The sequence below is a fragment of the Zonotrichia albicollis genome, chromosome 12 (assembly GCF_047830755.1).
Source record: "Zonotrichia albicollis isolate bZonAlb1 chromosome 12, bZonAlb1.hap1, whole genome shotgun sequence".
NCBI lineage: Eukaryota > Metazoa > Chordata > Aves > Passeriformes > Passerellidae > Zonotrichia > Zonotrichia albicollis.
The window spans coordinates 14,189,046-14,207,500 of record NC_133830.1 but is presented as its reverse complement, the minus strand read 5'-3'; the positions used below and the strand labels follow the sequence as shown (position 1 = coordinate 14,207,500).

The window sequence follows — 18,455 nt, the reverse complement described above, 5'->3', positions numbered from 1 at the left end:
CTGTGCTGTGTCTCTGCATGCACCAAGGCAACAGGTGCAGGGCTCACCTTCAGAATAGTCCTACCCTGCAGCAGAAATATTCCATGGCAGGATCATTCAAATGCAGATCTGCATAGCTTTTGTATGTTTTGAAACAGGCTTGGCCATTTGTCAGCCCTCTGTGGCACTAAAGCCCCACACACATGAGCTCTGCTCTGACTGTATGGTTTGGTTCTTCATAAGCCCCTTTTGCACTCTCTGGGCATCACGTGGATTTGCCTTTCATATGTTCAGTACTGAATGTTTCTTTCCTTGTTTCCTTTCCTTGTTTCTTTCCTTTCTCCTTGTAGATTCAAGTATGTGTAGCAATCCACCAGAGTGTGGCAAAGAAGTGCCAGTTGTTCTTAGCAGAATTGGGCAGACACAATTATATCACTCCCAAAAGCTACCTGGAGTTCCTCAGCATCTTCAGTTCCCTCATTGGAAAGAAGCAACAGGAACTGAAGACAGCCAAGAACAGGATGCAAAGTGGCCTAGACAAGGTTTGTCCTTCATACCCAGGAAGGTTTTGGGTCCACCCCTTACACCCTCTGAACAGTGTATTTACCACTGCAGAGATGCAGTAAGATGTCCCACACATGTCCTGTGTAACAAGAAATAACTCAGGCTAAGGCAAGGGGGAACTATGCCTTCTGCCAGGGCCAGGCTTTCTAAAGGTCTGAGTCTGTAACAGCTCTAAACAATAGTGATCCCCAGTCTTTGGGGACCACAGACCTCTGTGTAGCTCAGCTCTCAGTTGTTCCTTATTAACCTTGTAATTGAAAGCCCTCTAACAGAAACATTGTTCTGCTGCCTCATTGCCACGAGCTTTATGAAGTAATGCCTAACACGTGCAGGCAGCAGCAGGCACTGCTGGTTGTAAGCACACCACAGTGTCAGATTGTTGCTTAAGCAGGAGCCAGGGCAAGACCTGTGCTTTGCACAGCCCAACATATGGCAGGGAGCACCCTCCAGAGCAGCACAGCGCTTTCCTAGGGCTTTCCATGGCTGCTGCCCCTGCTCTGAGCTCTGCTTTGCTCCCACAGCTCCTGCGAACAGCAGAGGATGTAGCCAAGATGCAGGAGGAGCTGGAGTCCTCCCGCCCTCTCCTGGCACAGGCAGCCAAGGACACCGAGGCAACCATCGAACAGATAAAGGTACTGCTGCTGCAGGCAGCCCTGCACTGACTGCTCAGACTGGACACAGGTGGAGGGGCCTGGCAGGGATTGTGCAAAATCCTGCTTGTCCGGAGGTAAAAACGCCTCAGACCGGCACGGCAGATATTTGTGCAGAGCTGCAGTGCCAGCACAAGCTGCCTCCTGCAGGAGTCCTGCCCTGCTGCTGGTGAGCACCAGTTGTTGCAGAAGCAATGGCTCCCGTGCTCCTGTCTGAAAGCACCACCCAGGGTCAGTCAGCCTAGACCCTTGCAAGCACAGTCTAGCAACACTAACACAATCCTGAGGGGGCCTGAGCAGCTCTAAGCAAGACTCATTGTTGAACAGGATCATTCCTCCACATCCATCCCCAGGGAGCTGATCCAGCTGCAGCGTGTCCCTCAGACCTCAAGGACCATCACACAGCCACTCATGCCACTTCAGAAGAGGGAACTGTTCTGTGTTGTTGTCACTGCCTTCTCTCCTTGTGTTCCTCCTGCCTGTCTCCTGCTGTGGGGTGGCCACACTGGGACAGGGAACAGGGACACTAACATAACACAGCTCTGCATGCAGAATGGAAAGACTCTGCAATCACCTCAATTCCCTCCTTCCACACAGCAGATGAGGATTTGGCTGTATTCCACAATTCCTTTATGCCTCCTGGTAGTGTTTTAACCCTTGGGGTATACAGAAGAGGTAGTTTTAAAAACAAATCCCTAAGCATCTCTTCCTATTCCTCCATCTCCCTACAAATTTGCAACCCTATGCATCCTCTACTTGTGCCAATAGGAAAATGGGCAGAGCAGCTAATTCCTGCAAGACTAACATCACTTCAGGCACAGCCAGAGCTGGAGCTTGTGGATGGTTTATACAAGCTGACAAAAACCTTCTCCCAGTATGGTGCAGGAAGGGCATCCCCTGCAGCAGATAGGTCCCTGAGGTCTGCTGGAAGAAGACACACAAGCTGCCAGGACAGCTGTGATCCTTTCCTAGCAGTGCCAAGCCAAGCTCTGCCTCCAGCATGCTCCTGAGGCTGTCTCTGTTGCAGGTGGACACAGCTGTGGCTGAAAAGACAAGAATTGCTGTGCAGGCTGAGGAGGCAAAGGCCAATGAGAAAGCTCAGAAAGCCCAAGCCATTGCAGATGATGCTCAGAAGGACTTGGCTGAAGCCCTCCCAGCCCTGGATGCTGCTCTTGCCAGCCTGAAGAACCTCAACAGAAATGATGTTACAGAGGTAACTGTGTCAAGGGAGAGGGTGGCAGAGCTGGGTCTGGTCAAGGACAGCATCTCCTTTGCAGCAATTCCCTTTCAATAGGTTTCAACATCCCCAGCCTTTTCCTCCATCCATCCATCCCCCTGGGCTCACCCTGGGCAGCTGCCCATGCAGCTCCTCACCTTCACTCCTTCAGATGCAGAGAAGGGCAGAAAGGCAGCGAGTGGCCCCTGTGTGTTTCTAGCATGTCCTGGAGAGGCTGTGGAGGAGAGCTCACCCCACATGCCTGTCCACAAGGGTAGGTACCACCAAGCAACCCCAAGTACTGACTGCAACACAGGGACAGAGCTGGCAGCACCCTGAACCTGCAGGTTCTTTGAAAAGGGATCCACCACAGGCAGAGAAGAGGGAGCAGGCTGAATTCAGGGAATACTGGCTTGAAATAGGCTAGTGAGAGAAGGAAGGGCGATTCTGAACCTGCAAGCATCACAGCCAAGACAGCACACTCAATAAGTACAGATTTCACCACACAGGTACAGGCTTATTGCTCTGCAGTTGAGAGTAACAGACCTTTTTATTCTCCCAAAAACACACAAAACCCCTTCACTCAGAAAGTGAAAGGGGAAGGACACAGACAATGTTGGTCCACTTGCCCCCAGCACCCTCCTCTTGTAGAGCTGGCACAAGAAGTGTCTTGTCTATTCAAAGCTTCCAATGCCACAAGATGCATCACTTTCTTACAGGTCATCTAAACCAGCCCCCAGAAACTCTGTATTTAAGGATTAAGCTCCTAGTTTCTTTGAAATCTTTTCAATCTTTTAAATTCTTTTAAATCTTTTAAAATTCTTTTAAAGCTGCCAGGTCATGACACCAGAGCAGAGACCACAAGAGTTCTCTCCCAGACCAGAATTAAGGACCCATCCCAACCAAAAGAGGACACCACTACTGTGGCAGGGAGCAAGGATCCCTTAGACGTACTCCTTTCCTTAGGGCAGCTCCCTCGGGGGTCCCTTGGAGGAGGCTGATGCCTGCTTCTCCAGCTCCTCCACCTCCTGCCTCAGCCTGTCCCCATTGCAGTAAAAATGCACATAAAGGCTGCGCTCTGCCTGCAGCATGGGGCTCTCCAGAGACCTGCGCTTCACCCCCAAGTCGCTCAGGAGGTCTGCCAGCTTTTGGTAGAGGTCATCCTCCACGATGATCAACTGCTCCATCAGCTCAGAGATCTCCTGAGGGACAGAGCCCAAACTCATGTGAATATGGAGAAATAAGGGGATTTTCCTAATACCTGTGGAACAGCTCAGCCCCCCAGAAACAGACTCCCCACCCAGCTCTGGCCTCCACACCCTCCCAGTCTAAGGGGCAGAGGTGGCTTACTGGGACACCTTGGCTAAGGCACCCCAGTCTCAAAACTGCACATGCGAGACACAGTGAGAATCACCTTTGTCCCATAGCCATGCGCTGCCTCACTGGATGTTTCTGGGACAAGGCAAGGATCAGGCCCCGCTCCCCTCCCTCTGTGGCTGAGAGGCAGCCAGGTGTCCCCCCTGCACCCAGGGAGGATGGCAGGGAGTCCCCAGTGCTGGGCCTGCCACCCAGCAGGGCCCAGGGGAGGGACAGTGCTGCCTTACCGGTGAGGAGAGCTGCAGCTGGTTGGAGCTGCTGTACAGCTGGTGGTAGAGCGCTTCCATGGAGGACTCCAGGGCAGACACCTGGGGCAGAGGAGCTTCCAGCTGGGCTTCCAGTGCCCTCTTGTCCTGAACCAGCTGGGAGCATTTGGCTGCCAAGGCCGCATAGCTGCGGAAGGGCTGCGGCTTCTTCTGATCCTTCCCCATCAGCATGTCCCAGAGCCTGTGAGAGGGGACAGCCAGCCAGAGCTGTGAGTGCAGCACCAGTACTGGGCAAGAACAGGGCTCTGAGGTTGCTGTGCACTGTAAGGCTGGGATGCAAGCTGATGTGTATCAACAGTGAGAAGACAACCTCTCCTGGTGAGCATCCCATGTTGTGGAGCTCTGGGAAGAGCTCCATAAAGGAGCAGGCTGGCTCAAGAGCCAGTGTGTGATTTCTTTTTGGCAGACACCAGCACCGGCTGCTCCAAAACTGTGTGGGGAAGACTGAGAAGACCCAGTCAATGCAGGACACCTAGTCAGAGGAAGGTTTTGCTCTAAGCAGCCTGTGGTTTCTTGTGGCCCACTACCCCTTCTCCATGGCTGAGAACTTACCTCTACACTCTCTACCTTAATAATCTAGAAAAAACTTCTGTTCTCTGTACTCATCCCATTCTCCAAGCCCATACTTTGCTTCATCAGTCCAAGCCAGCCAGAAAGAAGCAGATCTGGGGAATTTCACACCACCATGGAGTCACAGTGGCTCTGCACTGGCAGAAGAGCACTGCTAGTCTGTCTGGTAGCTTGGGTCTGCTGCCTGTCTCACCCATTCCTGTGCCACTGTCCCCACACTCAGTTTGTTCTTCAAGCTCAGACCTCCCAGGCCCTTACCGTACAGCAGTGAGGTCTTTGGGGTCTATCCATTTGTGTGGATGAGCCTTCTGGGAGGGCTCAGCACCCCTGAAGTAGATCTGCTCGTTCAGCAGCCTGGTCTGGGATTCCCTCATGACAGTTTTGGTCTTTTCCAGCCAAGCAGCCTTGTGCTCCAGCTCTTTTCTCTCCCGTTTTAGCTGCAGCTCTAGCAGCTCCAGGCGGCTCTGCTGGCTCAACAGCCACGCAGCCGCCTCCTGCTGCCTCGTGGCAGTGTCCTGGAGCCGGGCCACTCGCAGGCTGAGGTGCCTGTGCAGGATGGGCAGGTGGAGGCGGCGTGCCTCTGCCCGCAGCAGGGCGGGCAGCCGCTGTGCCAGCATGTGCGCGATGTCGGAGCGCAGGGCGCGGAGCTGCCAGGGCAGCGCGGCAGCCTGGCTCTGCAGCTCGGCCTGCACGGCCTGCTGGGCAGGGGACACAAACACACAGCCTGGTGACACGGCGCTGCCTGCCCCTGCCACCCCTCCAGCCTGTCAGCTGGGCTCCACTGGTCAGGCAGACCCTGCCGCAGGGGATGGGGGAGGAATGGGGGCACTGGCCTACCTGGTTATCCTCCAGAGCTTCCAGAGTCCTCTGGGCCCACTCCAGCGCAGCACGGGCACCTTCCACTTTTGCTGCTGTGACTATAACCTCCCTACGGGCACAGATATGAGCTGTCTCTATTTGGCTCAGTCCCTTCCAGAAGCTGTCTTGGTCCTCCAGCAGCTCATCTTCATCAGTCCCAAGAGTTTTTGATGTTGATGTTTTCTTGGTGTCACTTACCTCTGTGACATCCTGGCTGCCATCTCTCTCCTCACTCTCCATGCTCGACGTGTCTCTCTCATTCCCTCCATCCACTAGGAGCTCTGACTTTGAGCCTCGGACCAATTTTCCCCAGCTTGCTGGTTCTCCCCCACACAGTGTTTTTGGGCATTCTTGATAAGGAGCTCCTCTTCTTTCTTCTGGTATTTCACAGTATGAGTCCATTTGTGTCTCAGCCTCCAGAGCTTCCTTCAGGGTGCTCTCTCCCTGTGCACTTGCTTCCCAAACATCTGGAGACTGAACACACTGTGGTAGGACCTGCTGGATGAAGCTCTCAAATGCATCGGTGGCCTGTTGTTCTTGCTCCAGGTAAGGAGCAAGATCCATCTGGCACAGCAGTGTTGGCAGCTGGTCCATCTCCATGCTCTCGGGACACTGTGACACCTGCTTTGCAGCCTTGCTGACCTGGCTCAAGACAGCTTTGGTTTTGAAGATCTTTGCTTTCAAGTCCATATGAGCCACCCTCAACTCCTGCTTCACCACTTTCTTCTCCTCCTCCAAATACTTCTGCTCCTGCTTCAGCTTGTTTGTCCAAGCCATCAGCTTCCTGTACCTCCAGAGCTGGAGGTCATGGTAGTGCTTCAGCTCCTGAAGCTCCTGCTGCAGGGCCTCTTGAGAGGGCCCCTCATCCACTATGGAGCTCGGGAGCTGCAGGACCTGGCAGAACATCTGCAGGGCCTCCTCCAAGGCATCACCTTCCAGGATGGGTTTGCCTGCAGCCAGCCGGGCCTCATAGGCCTCCACCTCAGCTGGGCTCAGCACGTTCTCCTCACCCACTGTGCTGCAGAACCACTCGAGGAACTGCTTTGTCTCAGGGCAGTCAAAGAGCCACTCAAAGTCCTTCTCACAGAGAGTATCTGCATGGGGGTAGATCTGCCTCAGCTTTGCCATAAAGTCTGCTGCTCTGTTGACAGTGTCCAGTGGGAAGGCCTGGGAATACCTCCAGCTGAACATGGCAAGGATGGTCAGCACTAGGAGAAAAAGCAGAAGTCATCCTCAGAGGTCCTGACAGCCACAGTCATCCCAAGGCTGCTGCAGCAGCACTGCTAGGTGCCTGCTTGAGGGGAGACTCAAGCAGTCCCTCCATAAGTGCTGAAGACCAGCTCATGGCTGTGGTGGGGTACAAGAAAAATGAGAGCCCACAGAACAAGGGAGAAAACCTGCCTGTGTCCCATTTCCATAGAGCCTTCTCCCTAGGACCATACAGATTTATCTCCTTTGCCAATAAATATTCAGCCCATAGGGACACACCTATTAGAGTGTGCTGCTCTGCTATTGGAGTAGCAGAGCAGGCTTTTTCAGCCTGTTTGGTTTGTTCCATGCCCTTTCTGATAACCAGCTTTCCTTTCAAATGCCTCTGTCCTTCCTGCCTGTGTATTGCATCCCTGAAGTGTTCTGCCTCTGGTGCCAGTGTCCTCTGGCCCAGCTGAGGGAGGGATGAGCCCCCCATCTCGCAGAGAATCAGGTTAACCCTGTTTTCCATTTGGGTTTTACAGGTACGAGCCCTGCAGCGGCCTCCCCTTGGTGTGAAGATTGTGATTGAAGCTGTCTGCATTATGCATGGAAAAAAGCCCAAAAAGGTGGCAGGAGAAAAGATAGGCACCAAGGTGGATGATTACTGGGAGCCAGGCAGGGCCCTCCTCCAGGACCCAGTGCAGTTCCTGAACAGCCTGTATGATTATGATAAGGTAAGCAGTGGCAGAAGGAAGCTGTGACTGGAATCATGTATTGCCTCACAGACATCTTCTCACAGAAGTAACAAACTGAGCTCCTTGGGGGCAACACTCTTCAGCAGCACCAAGGGTATTTGGCCTGGAAGCCCACATGTGAGTTGGGAAAGGATTTACCCAATCCCACAGTTGTGTCTCCCAGACCTCAACATGCAGTCATTTGATTCCTCTTGCTCCAGTTTGATGCCTTGACCATCCTGTCAGGTGCTGGGGTGCTGCTGCCTCTGGGGGAAACCCTTAGGAGATCAGTGATGAGCATGCTAGAGATCTGACTGAGGAGAGTCTCCTTCTCTCCCACCGTTCCTTGCAGGACAACATTCCAGACAGTGTGATCAAGGCCATCCAGCCCTACATTGACAATGAGGAGTTCCAGCCAGCTGCCATTGCCAAGGTGTCCAAAGCCTGCACCTCCATCTGCCAGTGGGTGCGTGCCATGCACAAGTACCACTTTGTGGCCAAGGTCGTGGAGCCCAAGCGGGTAAGAAACTGTGAGCCAGCTGCCTTTGGTGTTCAGGAACACAGTACTGGCAGCTCCCTTCTGCAGGAGCTGCTGGCAATCACTACATTCTACAGGTCAGGTTGCAATGCCTTCGTCATCCAGGGATTGGATTAACTGAGATATTGAGATATCAGTAGCTAGCACTAATCAGCAAGAGCTTTTATGGAAAACCAACTCTTGCTTCAAGATCTCTGGCTTTTGGGGGAAGAGTCTGACCACCTTCCCACTGTTTCCTTGTGCATGTCCCCAGAAAGCCTTGCGGGAGGCAGAGGAGGACCTGCGTGCCACCCAGGCGGTCCTTGACGAAGCCAAGGGACGCCTGAAGGAGGTTGAAGATGGCATTGCCAACCTGCAAGCCACGTACGAGGCCTGCAAAGCCAATAAGGAGGAGTTGGAGAGGAAGTGTGAGCTGTGTGTGGAGAGATTGGCCCGTGCTGATGTGGTAAGGGACAGAGCTAGCTTCTGCCTGCTTATATGAGGCAACTGAATTCCAGATCAAGCAGCACAGTGGAGAAAACATCCCTGTGCCTGCAGGTCATGACAATCCTAGGCTGAAGCTACCTGGCTTGATCTCAGCTGCTCAAACAGGACTGGAAAACTAAGCTAGCCAGGCACTGATGTAAAAAGCTGCTGTCCTCCTGTGCACAGCTTCCTCAGCTAACAATAGGTCTTCCAGGACCTCTGAAAGCTGGCCAGTAATCCCAGGATTGAGTGCTTAAACCAAATAGAATTCAGAATATGTCAGGGGTCACCCCAACCTCTGGTCACCTGCAGCATTACCCAGGGAGCAGCAGGTCCAGGACACAAGGTTAGACCTCAGAGCAGCTCTCACATGTGCATCTTATCCCACAGCTCATCAACAGCTTGGCTGATGAGAAGGTGCGCTGGCAGGACACTGTGGAGAGTCTGGATGACAAAATCACCAACAGCTCTGGGGACGTGCTGTTTGCAGCTGGCTTTGTGGCCTACCTGGGCCCTTTCACAGTAAGTGTGCAGTGGTCAGCACACAGTTTGCAGCTCTGCTGTCCTGGTCGGAGAGAAAGGAATAGGACACAAGGGTGCAAGATCCCTCCAGGATCTCTGTCCACTTGTGCAAGAGGCAGCATGGGGCCCATTAGAATGGGAACAGGAGGGTTTAGATACTCACAATAGACTGGGTACAACTTAAAGGAGGGCTGAGATGGTGTTTCTCATGGCAGGGAGACTACCGTGCAGCACTGTGCAAGGAGTGGATGGAGGAGCTGGCCAACAATGACATTCCCCACAGTGAGGATGCAAGCCTCATCAGCACCCTTGGAGACCCCGTGGAAATCCGCTCCTGGCAGGCAAGTTTCAAAAAAAAAAACCCAAACCAAACAATACTTGAGGAAGAAGGGGCCTCAGGTAAAGTCCAGAACTGTCAGCTCAGCACTCACCAGGATCCCCTGGACCAAAGGGGCAGGCCCCCACACCAAGCAGCTGGATAATGGCCACACTGCCGAACTGGAATTACTGCAGCAGTATAAACAGCATGAACAGCATAAAGAGCATCAACCTTGCCCTGTAAGGCTTGTCCTTTAGCAGGCCCAGAGCCAAGCTCTGGCCATAGCCTGCCCAGGCCTGACCCCACAGCACAGCCCCACCCCAGGGCTTGGCTGCTGGCAGAGGTACCTTCACCACCATGCCTTATCCACCCTCTGGGAGCACTCAGGGGCCAGGGCAGCAAGGGCTTCTCTCTGGTCACCCATGCGCACTACCAGGTGTGCCAACAACTTTTTCTACCCTGTCAGATTGCTGGTTTACCCAATGATGCCCTGTCTGTGGAGAACGGGGTGATAACCCGATTCTCCCTGCGCTGGAATCACTACATAGACCCACAAGGACAAGCAAACAAGTGGATCAAGAATCTGGTAAGAGGTGTGGGGAGGAAAGCCAGATCTGCCAGGACAGGGAAAACAGCTTTCTGCCAGGAGCTGTGCAGAGCAACCTCAGGCTTTGGGCTCTAGAGCTGCAATGCCTCATGCTGCGCCAGCCCAACCCAACAAGCACCAGACAGTCTCCACACCACATTCATCCCAGGTGGATTTCCCTTCCCAGGGAATGCAACACAGGGCAGGAAGAGCCCTCATATAAGCAAGCAAGGCAGCAAGCAAATCCCATTCCCCACTCTGATGAGTGTCCACTAACATTCTGGGAGGCTTCACCTCACAAAACAACACCAACATCTCCCATAATGATTTTCAGTTTTCTAGCACAGAAGGATTAGGGTGGCTTTACCTGGCTGCTCAGTGCATTCCCTACTGCCAAAGTGCTGAAAACACTGACTAGCACCTCTTGTACCCTTCTGAAGGATCAGGCAGGAAGCTGAGGCAGCTGCTCCTGCTTTGCTCCCTGAGAGCTTTTCCCACCCACCTGCTCTCACTTTGTAGGCTCTGCCCTGAATTAGCAGTGTGGGGCTCCAGAAGGATATGGCTCTGTGAAGGAGATGGTCCCTATTTCCTCCCTTTTCTGCTGTCTCATTCAGCTTTCTCTAGTGCCTGCTGATGTGGGATAAACTTGCCAAAATAGCCAAAGTCTAGCTGAGCAAGACAAGCTTATTTCTGCTGCCCCAGAGAGCTAAATCAGCCCAGTGAGAGGTGTACTGTGCACCAGAGCTGGATGTGAAGGTGGCAGGACACCACAGAAACCCTGCCCTCCCCTGCTGCCTTCCAGGAGAGAGAAAACAGCCTGGAGGTGGCCAAGCTGAGTGACCGGGATTTCCTCTCCACTCTGGAGAACACCATTACCTTTGGGAAGCCCTTCCTGCTGGAGAACGTCGGCGAGGAGCTGGATCCAGTCCTTGAGCCTGTCCTGCTGAAAGAGGTCTGGTGTCTCCCCTTGCCAAGGGGGGCAGGGGGTGCCTGGCTGAGCTGTAAAGGGCCAGCTGGCCAGGGTGCCATGGAGTGGGGTGTGTTTGTAGGTCTCTGTGGGCAGGCAGAACTCACATGGATGGGTGAGTCCCATGCCTTGGTCAGGGCTCCAACACCCTGACAGCCTCCTGCACACACTGGTGCTCTGCCAACAGGCACCTCTGCCTGGGAGGCAGGGCCATGAAACACAGCTGCTATCTTCACATTCAGGCCTTTAGTCCCACAGGCAATCTTGGAGCTCCTCTGTCCTGAGAGCCTTCTGACTCTCCTGACTGCAGAGCCCGGGGCAGAGCAGGATGCCTTCCCTCACAAGAGGGAGCCGTCCCAGCCTTCCTGTGTTTGTCCTTCTCTGGTACAGACCTTCAAACAGCAAGGCAGCACCGTGCTGAAGCTGGGGGATACAGTGGTCCCCTACCATGACGATTTCAAGATGTACATCACCACCAAGCTGCCCAACCCTCACTACAGCCCTGAGGTCTCCACAAAGCTCACCCTCATCAACTTCACTCTCTCACCCAGGTACCTGCTTTTACCCCATCAGTTGCCCATGCTGCTCAGCCTCATTCTACAGTCCCCAGCCCCTCAGGCATGTTGCCCCCTCACCTACCACCCTCACATCCATGGCTTTTGTTGTAGTGGCTTGGAGGACCAGCTGTTGGGAGAAGTGGTGGCTGCAGAGCGACCTGACTTAGAAGAAGACAGAAACCAGCTAATTGTTAGCAATGCCCAGATGCGTCAGGAGCTAAAGGTGATAGAAGATCAGATCCTGTATAGGCTCAGCACTTCTGAAGGAAACCCTGTGGATGACTTGGAGCTCATCAAAGTGTTGGAGGCATCCAAGCTGAAGGCAGGAGAGATCCAGGTCAGAAGTGAAAGGTGCTGTCCTCCCTGCAGCTGTGCATCCCCTGCCAGCACTTCACTAACCATGACATCGCTTCTGTCCTCCAGATCAAGGTGGCAGTGGCAGAGCAGACAGAGAAGGACATCAACATCACCCGCATGCAGTATGTGCCTGTGGCTGTCCGCTCGCAAATCCTCTACTTCTGTGTCTCAGACCTGTCCAACGTGGACCCCATGTACCAGTACTCCCTCGAGTGGTTCCTCAACATCTTCCTCCTGGGGATCCGTAACTCTGAGAAAGCAGGTGCCTGCCCAGAGCTCTCCTCTCCTCTCCTCTCCTCTCCTCTCCTCTCCTCTCCTCTCCTCTCCTCTCCTCTCCTCTCCTCTCCTCTCCTCTCCTCTCCTCTCCTCTCCTCTCCTCTCCTCTCCTCTCCTCTCCTCTCCTCTCCTCTCCTCTCCTCTCCTCTCCTCTCCTCTCCTCTCCTCTCCTCTCCGTGTGTGAGAGCAGCATCTGTCCTTCCTGGGCAGGGTGTGGGTGTGCCTCTGTGACCAGGTACCCAGAGGTGACCTGGATGACACCATCCACATCCCCCATGGCACCTGCCATCCTTGTTTGGTTGTTGCCTTTTTTCCAGACGAGCTGACGGAGCGGGTGAAGAACATCAACAACTACATCACCTTCAGTCTGTACTCCAACGTGTGCCGCAGCCTCTTCGAGAAGCACAAGCTCATGTTTGCCTTCCTGGTCAGCGCCCGCATCCTCATGAACGAGGGCAAGATCAATATGGTGAGCAAATCACCTCAGTCCTTGAGGGGATCCCATCAGGGCAGCTCAGGCACAGCCTGCTCAGCCCCTAGAACTGTGTGCTAGGTGGGAAAGGAGCCTTGTTCCCTGGGGTTAGTGACAGGCTTGGCAGCCTGCTGGACAAACACAGGGCTTCTGTCTTTATTCAGCTTTCCAACTGTTCTCTGTGTCTACATGCAGAGCTGCCTGAATCCCCTGCAGCTTTTGCCAGTTTGTTGCCTGGCTGCTGCAAAGGTTAATGAGTTCAGAGGGAGCAGGCAGGGGTTAGCAGAGAGTGGCAGCTGAGCAGTCACTGTGTTGATCTCACCAGACCCTCCAGCTCAGCTACCCCTTGACACACACACCTGGCAGGGGAGAAGCCAGAAGGATACAACAGGATTTTAATTGGATATGGCACCCTGTGCCATGGGCTCAGGTGGGTAGGCTGTTATTCATGACCAAATCCTATCCTGTTCCCAGGATGAGTGGCGGTACCTGCTGTCAGGAGGGGCCATAAAGGAGATGAAGGAAAACCCAGCTCCATCCTGGCTGAACGAGAGAGCATGGGGAGACATCCTGGCCCTGAGCAGCTTGAAGAATTTCTCTGGCTTTGACAATGATTTTGCAGGCAGCCTTGAAGGGTTCAGGACCATTTTTGACAGCCAGAGCCCTCACAGGCAAGTGTCCCCTGCTTTGTCAGCTTAGGTCTACTGCACGTGACATCCCTGGGAGAGTAAGAGGAGCTGATACAGCCACAGTGCCAGCTCTGCTCCCAGTGCAGGGCCATGCAAGGGAAAGGATGGGGCACTGCCTTGCCTCCTCAGGGGTGGCCATTGCACAAGGCAGAGCCTTATCCCAGTGCCTTATCCCAGCAGTATTTGCTGCTTCCTCAGTGGAAGCAGTTCTGGCTTGCCTGCTGATGGTTTCAGAGCTATAGACAACAACCTCAGCCAAGGGACTGGAAGGTCCTTGTCCCTTATGAAGCCCCAATGGCTGCTGCAGGCAACTTGGGTACTTCTCGTGGAGTGTGGGATCTGGCACATCCCCCCGAAATGCACCTAATTGCTTTGCAGAGAGCCTTTACCTGGGAAGTGGGAAGAGGAGCTTGATGCCTTCCAGAAGCTGCTGGTGCTGCGATGTCTGCGTGGAGACAAGGTCACCAACGCCATGCAGGACTTCGTGGTGCGGAACCTGGACCAGCGCTTCATCGAGCCACAGGTAACCAGCCAGGAGCAGGTGCTGCTGGGGACAGGCAGGGAGCAGGAGGCCTCAGGCTTGTGACAAATGGGCCACCAATTGTAGAGAGGTGGCCCTCTACAGCCACAGTGTTCCTCCCACAGCTGGTTTTTCCGTACCTATGTCTCAGATGAGGGATAGCCTTTCTGATGCCCACCAGTTAAACCACACTAGGAGGGGGCAGATGCTGCAGGTGTGCAAGGGAAGAGTTTGAATGACAAATGGGAAAGTGTTTCATGGCCTGACCATAATGCAGCCAGAGGAGAGCTGTATGTGGTTCTCACTGATCATGTTCCTGGCCTCGGCACCTAAGAGGACACTGGAGTCTTGGAGGAGAGCTGGAGGCCAGGAAGGTTGAGGAGGTGCTGAGGTGTGCTCCACTACAGCCTCCCCACTCTAACCAACTCTCAATTGCAGACCGCTGACCTCTCAGTCGTGTTTAAGGACTCCACTGCCACCACCCCCCTGGTGTTCGTGCTGTCCCCAGGCACTGACCCCGCTGCTGACCTCTACAAGTTTGCTGAAGAAATGAAGTTCTCACAAAAGCTCTCTGCCATTTCTCTGGGCCAAGGACAGGTAGGCTGTCAGTGCATTCCTGGAACAGCAGTGTCCTGGCACTCGTATCAACCTCACCAAGCTCCAAGTAGGTCAAACACTTGTAGCACTGTGAAAATACCCTCATGCCCCAGGGCCCTTACTCACCAACTTTCTGCTTCTACCCCCTTGAGGTGGGAGCTGCAGCAGCTGCTACTACAGTGCCTTCTAACTTCCCAAATCCATCTGCAGACCTTCTATTCCCTCCACCCTCCCTCACAGGCATGTAAAAGCTGTAAAAAATGTTGCTGTGCCATCAAACAGCAAAGATCCAGCTGAGCCATGGGGGCAGAGCCAGGCCATAGCCCTGGACAGCCAGCTCCAGGGAGCTGCCTCCCTGTCCTGCTCAGCAGAGCACAGCACGCCATGGGAAGGGTCTGTGAGCTCTCCCTTTGTGCCTCTGCAGGGCCCCCGTGCTGAAGCCATGTTGCACAGTGCCATGGAGCAGGGCAACTGGGTCTTCTTCCAGAACTGCCACCTGGCCCCCAGCTGGATGCCTTCACTGGAGAGACTCATCGAGGCCATCGACCCCAGCAAGGTGAGATGTTTTATAGCAGGCAGGAGGCTGGAGCCTGGGAGGAGGCCAGCCCCAGTTCAGACCCATCCATAGGCTCTTACAGCACCAGAGGGTCAGTGCAGGAGCAGCTGCAGGGGCTGTGCCTGCACCCTCTGAGCACTTGCTGCCTTCTGGACCTCCAGGTGCATCCAGACTTTCGCCTCTGGCTCACCAGTCTGCCCAGCAACCACTTCCCTGTGTCCATTCTCCAGAATGGCTCCAAGATGACCATTGAGCCCCCCCGGGGGGTCAAGGCCAACCTGCTCAAGTCCTACATTAGTTTCAGTGATGACTTCTTGAATTCTTGCTCCAAGGTAAGACCCAGATTGTGCTTTGGCTTGCTGTCCCCATTCTGTGCCTGCTCCAATGTATGCTTTCTACCTGGAAAGCTCCTCTCCAGGCATAGATCTTTCTCCCCATTAGAGAATCCATGTGCTAAAGGAGGTGTTTCTCATAAACTCACATCTGAAAGTTTTACTTTGAGAAACGGAAGCAACAGTATTTTGGAGGCCTGGCATAAGGACTTGCAGCTCTCTTTAAGCAAGGAGTGAGCCATGGCCTTCCCCAGCACAGCACCAGTGACTGAGGTTTCCCCCTCTCCAAGCTCAAGCTGGCACTCCTGAATTGGCATATTTGCTCTGCCAGGTCCCAGCAGGACCCAACTCCCTCCAAGGATGTCTCCTCCCAAGCTGAGCGACTCTCCCTGTTTCCCACAGGTCACGGAGTTTAAATCCTTGTTGCTGTCACTTTGCTTCTTCCATGGGAACATGCTGGAGAGGAGAAAGTTTGGGCCTCTGGGGTTCAATATCCCCTATGAGTTCACAGATGGAGACCTCCGCATCTGCATCAGTCAGCTGCAAATGTTCTTGAATGAATATGCAGAAATTCCCTACAAGGTGAGAGCTGCCCCTCCTGCAAGGGAACAGGCTCAAGATGCAGACATGGATCAGAACCATGGATCAGAACCACGGTGGGGTCTCTTGCAGGTTCTGAAATACACAGCTGGGGAGATCAACTACGGCGGCCGCGTGACCGACGACTGGGACCGGCGCTGCATCATGAGCATTTTGGAGGATTTCTACAAACCTGAGGTTTTAAGTCCTGACTTTGCCTATTCAGAATCAGGTGTCTACAAGCAGATCAGTACCTCTTCTGACCTAAATGTAAGTATTCAAGTCACAAATTGCAGCTCATAGTTCCAAGGGGATTGTCACAATGCAAAGGGGATCTCTCCTCTCCAAAACCCACTGCATTTTCAGGTCCCTGGGGGAATATAAGTTTGTAAGAACCTAGGGATTTTCAGCTGGTCTTGGTCTCAGACTCTTTGTGGATTCCTCTCCAGGGCTACCTCCAATATGTTAAGGGCCTGCCTCTCAATGACAGCCCAGAGCTCTTTGGTTTACACGACAATGCCGACATCACCTTCGCTCAGAACGAGACCTTTGCACTGCTGGGGGCCATTGCACAGCTGCAGCCCAAGACCATCTCATTGGGAGGCCGCAGCAGGGAAGAGGTGGGTGCCCCAGTGCTGACAGTGCTCTGGCAGCCAGTGCCCAGTGTGGGCAGTGAGCGCAAGCACCAGCTCTCAGCAGGTGCCACCCTGCCTGCTGGGTGCCAGTGATGGCACTGCCGTGCCAGCGTTAGCTCTCCCCCTTCTCAGCAGCCATGGGGCTGGATTAGAAGGATGCTGCCACTTGCTGCTTTCCTTCCAGATTGTGGAGGAGACCTCCAAGGACATCCTGGCAAAGCTGCCTGACACCATGAATGTGCAGGAAGTTATCGAGAAATACCCACTGCTCTATGAAGAATCCATGAACACAGTGCTGGTGCAGGAGGTGATCAGGTAAAACTTCTGTGGGATCATGTCCTAGGGAACAGCAGAGATGTGCAGGCCCCTGCTGCCACGCACCTTTGGGGAACCTCAGCACAACAGTGGGGTTGGCAGTCACAGTAAGAACTGTGTTGTCCCAGCCAGGACCTTTGGCTGAGTCTGTCTCCATCTGTAACAGTCAGCAGTTTAGGGCTGGGGGAGCAGCTGAGACCCTGTTGAGGAGGACTGGGGCTGGCAGTTACATGGAGGAGCTTCACTTGTGTATAAAGATCCACACCCCCTCTGGGCAGGCAATGGGTGATAAACCACTGTACAGAGTCACTCTGCTCCCTCTGCCCTTTCTCTGTAGGTACAACAAGCTCCTGGAGGAGGTTGACTTAAGTCTGAAGGATTTGCTGAAAGCTCTCAAGGGCCTGGTGGTGATGTCCTCTCGGCTGGAGCTGATGGCCACCAGTTTGTACAACAACACTGTTCCTGAAATGTGGAATTCCAAGGTATGTGCCCCAGCCAGCCCAACTGCTGCCAGAGCTCACCCAAACCAGAGGAATGGATTATCAGCTGCTGCTGGACTGGGCTGTCTCCCATAGAGCTGGCTCTTGGTGCCCTGGCACGGAGGTGGCTCCTGCCCAGTGCAGCTCCAGTTGTTCCCAGCCCCTGGGCTCTGGGCAGCTCTCAGCAGCTGAGGCACAAGGTCTAGGCTGTCCTTGACTGCATTCAGCACCTCCCTCTGTGGTGCCCCACAGGCCTATCCATCCCTGAAGCCATTGGCATCGTGGGTGAATGACTTGGTGCAGCGGATTGAATTCATGCAGAACTGGATCAGCCATGGGATCCCCCCTGTGTTCTGGATCAGTGGATTCTTCTTCCCCCAAGCCTTCCTCACCGGGACACTGCAGAACTTTGCCAGGAAGTCTGTCATCTCCATCGACACCATCTCGTTTAGCTTCCAGGTCAGTAAATCAGGTGGAGAATCTGAATTTATTTGGAATCTCCTGCTAGAAAGCCACAAAGGCCCTGACCTGCCTAAGAGGTGAAGCCACCAGGCTACCCAGCTGCCTATGGCTCCATCATCCTCTTTGTGCTTGGATACACCCACCCACCCACATTGCCAGACACCTCCCCAAGGCTGGCAGGGGCTTCTGCTGCCAGACCTGCCCTCATCCCCCTCCACCAGCCCTGTCCCAGGCTGTCCCTCTGAGAGCTGTGGCACGCTCTCTTCTCGCAGCGCTGGCTTAACTAAGAGCTGCTTAAGAGGCTTGTTGGGGCTGAGCCGCCAGGGACACGCCTTGAGCCAGGGCCCGGCGGCCCCTCCCCGTGGCAGGTCATGAAGGAGTCGGTGAAGGAGCTGACGCAGCAGCCCAAGGTGGGCTGCTACATCCACGGCTTGTTCCTGGAGGGCGCCCGCTGGGACGCGGCCGCGGGTAAGCTGGCGGAGTCCCGCCCCAAGGAGCTGTACACGGACATGGCTGTCATCTGGCTGCTGCCTGTCGCCAACCGCAAGCCTCCGGAATCCGGCTCCTACCTGTGCCCCATCTATAAGACTCTCACTCGCGCAGGTAGGTGCCCTAAAGGCAGACTTGCAGAAGCAGGGGAGCTGCAGGAGCGGCTAGGAGGGGCAGCAGGGAGTTCCTCCTGCCATACATGAGCATAGAGACGGCACTGTTGGCAGTGGCCAGCCACGGAGAAAAGATTTCTCCTGCTGTGGCTGAGAGATGGAGCAGCAGGCACCCTGGCTCTGCAGCAGTGCCCGTGGCCAGGCTCCCCTCAAGCCCACAAGCCC

At 54.3% G+C, this 18,455-nt stretch overlaps 2 protein-coding genes across 3 annotated transcripts in view; one reads left to right on the top strand and one right to left on the bottom strand.

The window, feature by feature from the left end:
- The window catches only part of DNAH1 (dynein axonemal heavy chain 1), a 73,768-nt gene that overhangs the window by 54,011 nt on the left and 1,302 nt on the right, over nucleotides 1-18,455 (top strand). For both annotated transcript variants that reach the window (XM_026792475.2, XM_074549956.1), the window contains exons 53-78: nucleotides 330-521; nucleotides 1,065-1,175; nucleotides 2,221-2,406; nucleotides 7,214-7,405; nucleotides 7,758-7,925; nucleotides 8,197-8,388; nucleotides 8,799-8,930; nucleotides 9,146-9,271; nucleotides 9,716-9,835; nucleotides 10,638-10,787; nucleotides 11,193-11,353; nucleotides 11,471-11,696; nucleotides 11,783-11,978; nucleotides 12,310-12,461; nucleotides 12,939-13,135; nucleotides 13,532-13,676; nucleotides 14,112-14,270; nucleotides 14,695-14,826; nucleotides 14,988-15,158; nucleotides 15,561-15,740; nucleotides 15,831-16,007; nucleotides 16,187-16,357; nucleotides 16,557-16,687; nucleotides 17,025-17,169; nucleotides 17,419-17,625; nucleotides 17,997-18,231. In XM_026792475.2, coding sequence (XP_026648276.2) covers nucleotides 330-521; nucleotides 1,065-1,175; nucleotides 2,221-2,406; nucleotides 7,214-7,405; nucleotides 7,758-7,925; nucleotides 8,197-8,388; nucleotides 8,799-8,930; nucleotides 9,146-9,271; nucleotides 9,716-9,835; nucleotides 10,638-10,787; nucleotides 11,193-11,353; nucleotides 11,471-11,696; nucleotides 11,783-11,978; nucleotides 12,310-12,461; nucleotides 12,939-13,135; nucleotides 13,532-13,676; nucleotides 14,112-14,270; nucleotides 14,695-14,826; nucleotides 14,988-15,158; nucleotides 15,561-15,740; nucleotides 15,831-16,007; nucleotides 16,187-16,357; nucleotides 16,557-16,687; nucleotides 17,025-17,169; nucleotides 17,419-17,625; nucleotides 17,997-18,231 — 4,354 coding nt within the window. The remainder of the gene's footprint in view (nucleotides 1-329; nucleotides 522-1,064; nucleotides 1,176-2,220; nucleotides 2,407-7,213; nucleotides 7,406-7,757; nucleotides 7,926-8,196; nucleotides 8,389-8,798; nucleotides 8,931-9,145; nucleotides 9,272-9,715; nucleotides 9,836-10,637; nucleotides 10,788-11,192; nucleotides 11,354-11,470; nucleotides 11,697-11,782; nucleotides 11,979-12,309; nucleotides 12,462-12,938; nucleotides 13,136-13,531; nucleotides 13,677-14,111; nucleotides 14,271-14,694; nucleotides 14,827-14,987; nucleotides 15,159-15,560; nucleotides 15,741-15,830; nucleotides 16,008-16,186; nucleotides 16,358-16,556; nucleotides 16,688-17,024; nucleotides 17,170-17,418; nucleotides 17,626-17,996; nucleotides 18,232-18,455) is intronic.
- LOC141730649 (HAUS augmin-like complex subunit 3) lies at nucleotides 3,369-6,671 on the bottom strand. The gene is made up of 4 exons (XM_074549963.1): nucleotides 5,460-6,671; nucleotides 4,881-5,320; nucleotides 4,014-4,233; nucleotides 3,369-3,611 (listed from the first exon to the last, which is right to left on the bottom strand). Exons 1-4 carry the CDS (start codon nucleotides 6,669-6,671, stop codon nucleotides 3,372-3,374), a joined length of 2,112 nt encoding a protein of 703 aa, XP_074406064.1. The 3' UTR covers nucleotides 3,369-3,371.